At 34.4% G+C, this 12,005-nt stretch overlaps 3 protein-coding genes across 3 annotated transcripts; all 3 read right to left on the bottom strand.

Annotated features, from left to right (window-relative positions):
• Positions 1–1,922: 1,922 nt before the first annotated feature.
• Positions 1,923–2,369, bottom strand: LOC147385647 (zinc finger protein ZAT11-like). Its single transcript, XM_086423176.1, has one exon. The coding sequence runs from the start codon at positions 2,367–2,369 to the stop codon at positions 1,923–1,925; it is 447 nt and encodes a 148-aa protein (XP_086279302.1).
• A 5,130-nt stretch (positions 2,370–7,499) lies between these two features.
• On the bottom strand, positions 7,500–11,591 carry LOC147385645 (histone H2A-like). The gene is made up of 5 exons (XM_086423660.1): positions 11,289–11,591; positions 9,226–11,173; positions 8,084–8,152; positions 7,882–7,988; positions 7,500–7,785 (listed from the first exon to the last, which is right to left on the bottom strand). Exons 1-2 carry the CDS (start codon positions 11,496–11,498, stop codon positions 10,931–10,933), a joined length of 453 nt encoding a protein of 150 aa, XP_086279786.1. The 5' UTR covers positions 11,499–11,591; the 3' UTR covers positions 7,500–7,785; positions 7,882–7,988; positions 8,084–8,152; positions 9,226–10,930.
• Positions 7,707–9,563, bottom strand: LOC147385646 (glycine-rich RNA-binding protein 4, mitochondrial-like). The gene is made up of 5 exons (XM_086423175.1): positions 9,517–9,563; positions 9,323–9,435; positions 8,084–8,152; positions 7,882–7,988; positions 7,707–7,778 (listed from the first exon to the last, which is right to left on the bottom strand). The coding sequence occupies exons 1-5, from the start codon at positions 9,561–9,563 to the stop codon at positions 7,707–7,709; spliced, it is 408 nt and encodes a 135-aa protein (XP_086279301.1).
• Positions 11,592–12,005: the final 414 nt, after the last annotated feature.

Here is a 12,005-nt window from a genome sequence, read left to right as displayed (position 1 = left end):
CCACAAACCCTAGAAATTTCATGACTCTAGCAAAGGTTCTATTATAAAATAATAAAAAATAAAAGCAAATAGAAGGCTATCACCAAACCCTAGAAATATGTGGGCGTGAAGATGAGAAGATAAGAAAGGTTGCGCCACACATTTCTAAACCATTCAACCATTTGTTTCATTAATTGGCGTGTTATAAAGAAAAGTTGGTGGGGGTAATAGAAGTTACCTATAATAAACATCAGCTTCTTCTATTTCTTTCTCTTTTTGAGGGAAGGCACAACGAGAGGGTCCTTACTGAGTCTGACTTTGAAGCGGGCAGGCCTATTAAAAAATATGAAGGAACCCTCCTCTTTAGAAGACACGAGACATTTTGAATTTATTTCACACCCCTACATTTCCGCCAAAATTTGGAATACTTCCTTGGAAATGCCATGTGTAGTCCAATGGAGAGGGTTCCTTCAAAAAAAAATTGAAGCGGACTGCTTGCTCCAAAGTTTTTTCTGTCCCGACCCTTGGCCATCACATTGGCATTTCCAATCCTAGAAGACATCACTATAGGTTCTCAATAGTATGGGTCATGCATGGGACATTGCCAAAGCAGGAAATTTGCGATGCTGGGCCATTTGTCAATGAGATTTTCTACCACACGTATGCATTAATTATTCCGATCATGTAGGCGACGTCCATGTACTTTGCATCTGTTAATTTACAAAGGAGGATTAGCAATGTAGGGACATCATTAATGTACAATAATAGAAGAACACTATAGACTTTTCAGAGAAGAATACAATTCAACTATGCCATAGAGCCCACACTTAGGTGCCTCTTACTTTTCTAAAATGTGAAAAAAATGCAAAAATGCTATATTGTGATGCCTTTTGACAATCAAATATATACAACGAATGGTTTCTTGTCATATGAGCTCTACCTCCAAACATGTGAAGTTAAGGACATATAGGTGGTTGTTGGGCAATCTTTTCCTTGCACCACTATCCATACGAAGAATGTTTATCCTAAAAGTCGTGATAAATTTCAACCCAACTTTAAAATCCAAATACCTTAAAATCAAAAGAGTAAAAGTTGCCCTTACAAGGGCACCAAATTTGGCAGTGAACCAAATTTTGAAAGAGATGATATCATCAAATGCTTATTCTAGATAGTTTATCTAGAAAACGAATAAGCAACAACTAATAGGTCTAACATCATAGTTGTGTGCAGAGAGAAAAGACTTAATATAATGGGCACAAAGTATTGTTATTTCCTTCCCCCTTCAAGCAAAGATCTAACAAGAGGGGTACTTGCCAATCCAGGAATTCTCAATCCAAGAAGGGGTTATCATAGGTCCTTAATGGCACACGTTATACATGGAACAATGCCTAAGCCGGAAATCGACGAGGACTAGTACATCACGTTTGCACTCATTTTGCCATTCTTGCAATAATCAAATCCATGTCCATTGCATGTGTTAATTCACAATGGATAGGGAATCTCAAGACATCATGAATCGGCAACAATGCTCATATTCCAAGTACACGATGTTTGGTACAATGATTTGGTCCAGTGCTCAGTCTGCACTACACGATATCAATAGTGTTTATTATTTCAGTGATGACTTGAGGGTTTGTACTGTATGGAGCCTTCAATAAAAATGCATAATTAAGATAGTTTCAAATTAAAACACAGTAATATGGGACTCGGGAAAAAAATCAACAATCCAAATTTAACCACAAAAATAGAAGTGAAAGAAAAAAAGTCACCAAAATGAAGAAAAAAATGCAAGAAAACAAGACAAGATTATATGTTCAGATATAATAATAATAATAAAGACTTCTCGGGACTTCTCTATGGTCCAACCAAGTTAAGAAAGGCTTCTCATCTCAACCCTTCATTAGACACCATTAATCAATCAAATAAATAAGAAGAGATCTTTTCTAAAGAGCTACCCCGTTTCCAATCCGTAACTCCAAATCATGCTCCCACTCGAGATTAGAATTCTCCAAAGAATTAATCATAGGTGCAGTAACCTTCTCTAAAGAGTCATTTTCATTATGGAACTCCAAATCATTCTCCACAGGAATCGAATTCAAATCAAAATACAAAATCCTCGTACTATTTGATTTCTCTATCGATGGGACTTGTCTAGTAGATAAATTTTCACTCCTATGCCGTCTCATATGACCACCCAATGCTTGTCCGGTCGGAAACTCTATACCACACATCGAACACTTATGTAAACCTTGTATCTGATTAGGTTGATGTGAGTCTCCTTCAATCAATCTTGTCTTCCCGTGACCTGATCGATGACCTCCAAGTGCTTGGAACGATGGAAACTTTCGATTACATGTCTTACATTCGAAGAGATGAGTAACAGATTCCATCTCCTTTGTATCACTATGTGAAGATAACAACATCAAGATTGTTGCCAAACTCTTTCTTTCTCTTCTTCTGTTTTTCTTCATCAAAATCTTCTTTTTTTTTAAACTGTAGATGGTGTTTTTGTATACGGCACAACTTAAAAATGTTTTCAGATAAAGTTAAGGTGGACTATAGTTTATACTTTATAGGTTAGTTTTTTTTTTTTAATGATCACTCCTATTTTGATGCTTTAAAGCGTGCAAGCCAATAAAATAATGACACGTGCATCTATAATTGTATATTAACAAAGGAAAACCATTGTGCAGATTTCTTAAATACAAGTGGCAGGATTATATTTGCGTCGGATGCTTTTTTTTTGTCCAACGGCTTTTGCACATTTTCTAATAAGCTGGCAAGTAAATGAGACTTCTAATTGAAATTGCTCATTTGAAAAGTCTCTTTCTTGCACGTTAAGGAGTCGAGTTGGCTTTTCGGTAAATTTAAAAGATCAAGTGAGATTTCCCTGCAACTTCCGAGTGATTGAAGATGATCTTCCTATTTTTCCAGATCAAGTGGCATGTCCATAGATGCATTTTACTCGTATCTCGAAGAAATGCATCTACCATGTACCGATGAGGTCACTCTAGCACGACTCTATTCTCTTAGGAAAATGATAAAGTGACGTCATTTCACACTGTACTGATGTGGAGGCGTGCATGTCACATTGATGTTTTTCCTTATAGATAAGAATGAAAAGCATCTGTGACAGTGCAACGTGAAACGCAGTGTGTAATTTAGTCAATCAAGCAGTTTGTGTTTAACACGGATGCAACTGTTAATCACTTGTTGATCACTTTGAGTTTTAGATTTAGTAGAATTTACTTAGATCTAAGTAGCTCGACCTTTTAAGTTTCTAAAAAATCAATCTTATCAACAACAATCACGCATCTACGTGGACCTCAATGTTTAATTTCGAGTGCTGATTTTGTAACTCAACCTGATAGGGTAACTCAAAAACGCACTGATGTGGCTGGTGCAAGAATAATAGATTTTTCTAGGACTACAACCTGGACGGATTGGAGAGTTAACCCAAGTTGTAGAACTCTCAACTTGACCATCATATTAGAGTTTATTAATCCAAACTCAACCTGAGATTGAAGTTCTAAAATTGGGTTGAACTCAAGTTAACTCAAGTAGGCAATTTTGGGTGGATTGAGCAAGTTCGGTTCATTAAACAAGCCTAATTTCATTTTTCAAGTTACCCAATTTTTTGGACAAAATGAACTCATTTTTACCTCTTCAAAATTTATGCCAAAAAGACTCATCTTCAAAAATATGTAAAATATTATATTTAAACATATATAGCAATAAATTTAAAAATAGAAAGAAAACTATATTTTTTTTAAAATAAATAAGAATATTGATATTGAAATATATATCATCGAGTTCGGGTTGAGTTGGGTTGCTCAAAACCTCAACCTGAATTCAATTCAGGTCGAGATTTCCTATCCCAGGCCCAATTCATTTTTCATATAATCCATCCTAGGCTCGCCCATCAATCGGGTTGAGTTCGGGTTAGCCCCCAAGTTGCAGTCCTAGATTTTTTTCCCTTTGAGATGCTCAATTGCACATATTTTATGGGGATGTACAGCTGTATATCCCAAGGGAAAAATTTTACAATTCTTGCAAGGTACACGTCAGTTGAGTTTTTGAGTTACTATGCTAGGTTGAGTTACAAAATCATTACACTTTAATTTTAGGATGATTAGACATATCCCCAGCTTTTAGTGAATATTAGAGAGACGAGTTTTGGTGGAGTAACATTGAAATTGACGTCATTTTGAAGTGTGAAATGAGGAATCTCGAGTTCACTCCAGCACGACTCCATTAGAGATATCGTTGTCGTTGTGTTTTGAAACTGATAACATTCATTATCTCGCGAAAATATCCAAATGCCCTCGTCTTTAACCCCTAGTAAAAAAAAAAAATTTATTTTTATTCTCAAAACAAATCATCTTCAACCTCTTTAGATGAAATTTTTACCCCTCATTTTCAATCTTAATATCATATCTACTTCAATCATCAAGTCTCAAAAGAAAAATAGGACTTTTGTATAAGTCTAAATCGATGGAATTTTGGATTACCATAGAAGCCATTGAAGAACTTGAAGATGCCATTTTTTTTTTTAATATTAGGGGGGGGAGGAAGGAATAAGATAAGATATTTGGATAAGTAGAAAATGATAGAATTTTGGGTGAAAAAAATCTATAAAAAAAAAATGTCAAAGACGTTGAGTTGAAAAGCTTGAAGATGGCCTATTTTTTTGGAAGCAAAATCAAACGTTTTTTTGGTTAAAGATAAAAGACGGGCATTTTAAGTGTTTTTACCACTGTTCTTTTTGAGAAAACTTTGATCTAGTAATTCTTCCAACTTGTAAAATATAATTTTATATAATTAATAAATAATAACAACAACTAAACCAAACCAGCTGTTGTCGTGGGTTGTTAGACTTAGGTGTACTTAAGGAAACAATAAAACTCTTTAAATGGATAGGTTGCTTTAGATTCTCATATATCATAGATAACAGTTTTGTGTAGAGTCTTTATTTATTATCATTTTATTGTTAGATGGCTCTATCTTTTAGTGTTCATTAACCCAAGCTCAACATGAGATTGAGCTTCTAAAATCGGGTTAAGGTCAATTTAATCCAAGTTAAGCAATGTTGGGTGGGTTGAGCAATTTCGACTCATTGAACAAGCCTAATTTCATTTTGAGCAAGTTTGGGTCGAGATTTCATAGCCCAGGCTCAATTCATTTTTCATATAATCCAGCCTAGGCTCGCCCATCAATAAATTTGAGTTCAGGTTAGCCCCCAAGTTGTAGTCTTAGTTTTTTTCCCTTCAAGATACACAACTACATATATTTTATGGGGATGTACAGTTGTATATCCCAAGGAGAAAAATTTACAGTTCTTGCAAGGTACACATCAATTGAGTTTTTGAGTTACTCTCTTAGGTTGAGTTACAAAATCATTACACTTTAATTTTAGGATGATTAGACATGTCCCCAACTTTTAGTGAATATTAGAGAGACGAGTCGTGCTGGAGTAACATTGAAATTGACATCGTTTTGAAGTGTGAAATGATGAATCTTGAGTTCACTCCAGCACGACTCCATTAGAGATACCGTTGCCGTTGTGTTTTGAAGCTGATAACATGCATTATCTAGTGAAAAGATCCAAATGCCCTCGTCTTTAACCCCTAGTAAAAAAAAAACTTTTAATTTTTATTCTCAAAACAAATCATCTTCAACATCTTTAAATGAAAATTTTACCCCTCATCTTTAATCTTAGTATCATATCTACTTCAATCATCAAGTCTCAAAGAAAGATAGGACTCTTGTGGAAGTCTAAATTGATGGAATTTTGGATTACAATTGAAGAACTTAAAGATGACATTTTTTTTATTTTTTATTTTGATTGTGTGTGTGTGGTGGGAGGTGGGGGAGGGAATAAAATAAGATATTTGGATAAATAGAAAACGATAAAATTTTAGTTGAAAAAATCTAGGGTTTTCTACAAACTGTTAATTCAATTATGAAAATGATGATTAAAAAATATGACAAAGAAGTTGAGTTAAAAAGCTTGAAGATGACCTATTTTTTTGAAAGCAAAATAAATTATTTTTTTGGTTAGAGAATAAAGACGGGTATTTAAGTGTTTTTACCATTGTTCTTTTTGAAAAAACTTTGATCTTGTAATTCTTCAAACTTGTAAAATATAATTTTATATAATTAATAATAATAACAACAACTAAACCAAACCAGCTGTTGCCATGGATTGTTTGATTTAGGTGTACTTAGAGGAAACAATAAAACTCTTTAAATGGATAGATTGCTTTAGATTCTCATATATCATAGATAACAGATCCACTTGATTTGTATGAAGTTTTGTGTAGAGTGTTTATTTATTATCATGTTATTGTTAGATGGCTCAATCTTTTATTTTTATTTTTGAGGATTTGTGTCACATTTGGTGTTTAATATTTTGATAGACTTTGGGGTTTACACCATAGTTGACTTAGTGTGACGTGAAGATAAAGATACAAATAGAGTATGAGAATATCTTGTACTCTTGACGTTGATAAGATACTACCGACAAATACATACAGATCCTCTACTCCCCTCAATCTAAATCGTAGAAAATTACCCTTTTCCGTTAATATCACCTTTATCACTTTTATGAGAGATTCAACGACAACAATAAAGTCAAGAAATTGAGTTCATCTGTTATCTTTTTTTTACTTTCATCCCTGTTTTTTCTTTAATCTTCCACCTCAATATGTCCAAATCCCTGTTCTAATTTTATCTTTCCAAATATTTCAACTCATCTATCTCACCATCTCCTCCTCTTTATTATATTCAATTTATTAAAATCATGCAAAATTCAACTAAAGCATAGCTGATTTAACTATTGTCTTATTAAATTTGATTGATTTGTCAGGGTGTGTTACGAAATCAACTCTTGAGTCATCTGTAACCTCACTTAACCAAACATAAAAAAGTCTTTTAGTAATAGAATGAATATCCACCTGGCATACTTATGACTCCCTTGACATGATATGTTCAGGAGCCGTAGATCTGCACTCTTCAGGATACACAACTGCACTTTTTTAAGGGAAAGTGCAGTCGTGTATCTCAAGTAATAAAAATTCACAATTCCCAAAAAATTGCAGTTGTGTATCTCAAGGAGTACAAATCTACGATTCCCGAGAGCAGATTGAGAATGCTATGTGGGGTAGTCAGATCATCACGAAACTTAGTGATTGCCTCGCCCGGGTACAAGCAATACCCCCACACACCATATGGGATAAATCCCTGTGAGGTGGGACTTGAAATCAAGACATCTCCTTTTCTTTTTTTTTGAAAGGAGGCAATAGCCACTAGGCCTATACATAAGATATGCTAATTAATGAATAAAAACTATTTTTTATTGCTTTGATACCAATGTTTTGATTCCGTATCGGTTTTTTAAAAACAGCACACATAAGATGTAATTGCCAAGTTTGGTGAAGCTCATAGCTTATCATACACTTCAAAAAAAAAAAGGCAAATATGCAAGAAATATAGTTGAAAATGAAAACTAGCTACACCAATTTCATTCTAAGATTTTGTTCTTAACCATTGAAAGAAATATTGTAGATCAAATAGTTAGGGTAATCCCAAGTGATTGAATACTTGACTCAAAAGATTTCTTGGTTGGAACCATCACATGCCGGGACTTAATCATAGCAAACTACGTTCTCACAAGAAGCAAACCACATTGGTAGAAGAGAAGGTTAACAGAAGCCACATTGAAGTACTCATTGTTTGCTTGCATCAGAGCTCCTCGTATCATTGTTTGTTTGCATAATGTACACGAATGCTTCTGCCATCTAATACCTCAAACAAAACAAGAATCCAAAATTCAACAAAAGCCCGCAAGTAGTATTTAATGGGACTCAGATTTAACAAATAAATGAGATCTGAATTTTTTACCTGTCCATCGGTTTTTTGTAGAGCTGTACTGGCTGAACTTTCTGAAGTAAACTTCACAAACCCAAAACCTTTTGATTTTGCACTCATGTGATCACATATAACTTTAACTGCCGGATGTAAAACAATTGGTTCTCCTTAAAAATCTTTCATTATCATTTAGAACTCAAATGAAACTGAAAATCTTTAGAACTCGCCACAATACCTTCTATGATTTCACCGTGTTGCACAAAAGCATCCTTAAGGACACTTTCATTGGTATCATATGAAAGGCCTGCAATTCATGAAAACTGGGCCTGAGATTATGAAAAAAAGTAGTGGAAATTTGGAAGAAAATACTTAGCCCAAAATGTAAATGGAACAAGGATGTGCTGACACGCTTATGTGATGGTATATTTTTTCCATCTTAATTAAACTATGAACACTACATGCCAGTTTAAAGAAGTCTGCCATGTCACTCATGTGTCAACATTCTATTGCAAACAGTAGAGGGCAGGTGCATTCCATCCTTCCTACTTTACTAAGTTCTTAACCACAGAGATGACTAAGACATGATACATGTGTATTAACCTGTCTGATTTTGGTCTTCTCTAAGACAGTCTCTTGAGATGCCAAATCGGTATGTATTATTTCCAAGTAAGTGTTGGTTATTGTATTGGCCTTGAAAAAAATGATGAATATAACAAAGCTTTAAAAAAAATCAGTCCATGGTCAATGCGAAGAAGGATCTGCCATTGAATTTTGTTGTTCTTGTCACAAAAATTTCCCCATGCAAATTAAATGTTCCAATCATCCTAAATAGAATAACTCAAGCAAGTTAACCCTTTCTCAGTCTTGTTGACATATTGATACATTCCGGCAATTGTGGACAAGACTCCCAGTATGAATCAAATAAGGAAATCCCTTCATTAATTAGGAGTTTTTTTTTCCTTTTGAGATTCCTTTCCTAAACAAATAACATCAAATTTTAAGCAAGCCAAGTGGTGCAATTTAAAAGTGCAGATATAGGGATGCATACTTAGTTTGCCCTTGAAATATATGTCAATCAATTCCCCAAGATCTACACTAGATTAATCCTAGCATCGAGATATGCCGCCTTTTGGTTGAAATACTATTTTCTGCCCCCCACAACATACTTATATCCTAACATACAAATCTATATCCATCAATTTATATTTTTCAGTACAAATCATAGCATGCGCCTGGGTCTAAAGCATTTATTCTAACATCATAGCAGTAAAACGAGGGGCTGGTGCATAGTGTATTTGTAGTTGTGTGTGTGTGTGTGTGTGTGTGTGTGTGTGTGTGTGTGTGTGTGTGTGAGAGAGAGAGATTAGTACTACCCACAAACAATTTGCTGTGAGCTCGTCGAACAATCAGCCATCTTGCTGGAGAGAATAACAGAGAAATTCTTCTAGAACTCAAACACTGCATTCCGTCTAACCTGAACCACCACCTGAATCATATTTATATTCAGATTTGATGAAAAGAGAAACGGATGAGAACCCAGACCTGGCACATGCTATCAAATGCCCAACAGGAACCCCGCTTGAAATTCTGAGGGAAAAAAATAATAATAATAATGCAAAAGTAAAGGAATACAAAGTGGCTAATACTAATATAAACTGTACTTGCAACCTGGGAATTGGGAAGCATGAAATTTCTAGATTAATAGGGGGCGACATGTGCATTCAAATCATGGTTTTAAATCTCATTCGAGACCAAGACGACTCATCCAATGTGAGTTGGTATCATCCACCAATGAGACAGATAGACAAGTCAAACATATCGGACAAAATTTAAAACCATGGTTCATTTATCTCATTGTGAAACGAGACAACTCAAACGTATCCAAAAACGTGTCAAAGACAACTCAGTCTCGTTCATGGACAAGACCAGATGTCAAAACAAGTTTTAAAATCGTGATTCAAATAAGTAACTAAAGAAGAAAGCTGTGACTAAGCCTAAGAACATAATATTGGGTAATGTAAAAGCCATGAACAGTATTAAAAAAAAAAAATTAAGCCAGGTAAAAATAACAACATAAACAAATAGAACACAAGAGAAACTAGCCTTCGGGAACCATACATGAAATTTGTTATTGTGTGCTTCAAATTCCAACACAACAAAGTCCTCAAAAAAATTCTAAGATTGAGTTAAAAAAATGTTCTCATATGATATAGAGAAAGATGAGTAATGGTATTTCTCATCATTCTCCATTAACAAAATTAAGAAATTCATTCACAATTGTACTACATAAAACTTGAGTTCTCAACTCAATTACAATTTTCATACTAAATTCTAGAAATTTGAATCCACAAAATCACACTCATATACCTATTACCACCCTTAACTTTTACTTATTTATCTCTCAAAATCTTTTTTTTTTTTAAAGATTTCAACCCACCATCACATCTCTCTCTTACAAATACAAAAAGACTCAAAAAATCAACTTGAAACCCTTTAAAAAATTTGTTCTTAATGATGGTGAGATTAAATTTTTCTAAATATAAATTTCAAATTTAAGTGAAAAATCAATCTCAAATTTTTAACAAAAATTAAATTAAATTAAAAAAGAATCTCATTATGTTATTGGTAGAAAAAGATAAAATAAAACTCACCCAATAAAGTATGCCCTCAAAAGATTGAAAAGCATTTTAGACTAAACAACCATATCTACATGGTTCAAAAAAGGGGGTGAAAAGAAGGGGGGGTGCATACAATCAACAGCTTACTTATAAGCTAAAAGACTAAGAAAAAATATATCAAATGATACCCAATTATATATTGTGCTTTAATTACAACCATTAGATTGAAATTTGTTTAATGGCACTGGAAATTTCACTTTGATATACAACATTAATATCAAAAGATTAAAAAACATAAACATCATTTCCGATTCATTCAAAGAAATCTCAAAAACAATAACTTCAATGATTACAACTTTTCAAAATTTCCCATTACAACCGTAAACAACAGAAGATCCTCCAAAAACATATACAAAGGGAGATAAAAAGAAGGACAAACTAAATCTAACTTTCAGATTGAAAATTCAAGTTGCCTTCTTCGGAGACTTAGTGGCCTTGGAAGGAGATTTGGGTTCCTTGGCGACTTTGTCTGATTTCTTGGGCAAGAGAACTGGGTTGATGTTGGGAAGAACACCTCCATGTGCAATGGTCACCCCTGCAAGAAGCTTTCCAAGCTCCTCATCGTTCCTTACAGCCAAAAGGACGTGTCTTGGTATAATTCTGTTCTTCTTGTTGTCTCTAGCTGCATTTCCCGCCAATTCCAAAACCTAGATTTACCAAACTTAGATTAATTCTACATAAAAGAAGCCTAAGTTGCAGAAAAAAATCTAACAAAACCAACAGAGAAAGAAAAAAAAAAAAAAGAGGAGAAAGAAAGAGAACCTCAGCTGCGAGATACTCGAGAACTGCAGCTAAATAAACCGGAGCACCTGAACCGAGCCGCTGACAGTATCGTCCCTTCTTTAAATACCTTCCAATCCTTCCGACCGGGAATTGTAGACCGGCCTTGACGGACCGGGAGACCGATTTCTTCTTTGGACCGCCTCCTTTCCTTCCTGCAACACCCTTCTTCACCTTTCCAGTCGTCTCCATCTTTAACTTCTTTGGTTTAAAAAACTACTACAGATTATAAGAGAAAATTGGAAACCCTGCACTTGAGATGGGAGTGAGCTTGTTCTGAGATGATTGTGAGCTTGGGGATTTATATATATAGTTTTGTGGCTAGAACTTTGATTCAGGAGAGAATGTATATTGGCCGTTGGATCTTGATTCTAATCAACGGTTTTGGAACTCTCAGACTTCGATCCGTGTCGACTTGAATAGACTAATTGAGTGTGCGAAAATGTTTTGAATAGACAATGCGGGAAAAGTGAAAATGAGACGCAGATAGTTGCTATTGGCACTCCTATATTTACTCATTAAAAAAAATCAATGATTGAGAATGGGTAAACGTTGGAGTCTAATAAATCTCTTCTTTTCTTGTTTAGATTTCTATTTGCTAACTTTAGGATTTTATTGTGCCTAATCCTATTTGTAAATAGCTACAAAAGTTGTTTGAATGTGTTATAATGCTATCTAGGGGTGCAACTTGGTTCGATT

The sequence above is a fragment of the Akebia trifoliata genome, chromosome 14 (assembly GCF_017979445.1).
Source record: "Akebia trifoliata isolate Shusen 1 chromosome 14, ASM1797944v1, whole genome shotgun sequence".
Lineage (NCBI taxonomy): Eukaryota > Viridiplantae > Streptophyta > Magnoliopsida > Ranunculales > Lardizabalaceae > Akebia > Akebia trifoliata.
The sequence above is the reverse complement of the archived record's forward strand: the minus strand, read 5'-3'. Positions and strand labels throughout refer to the sequence as shown.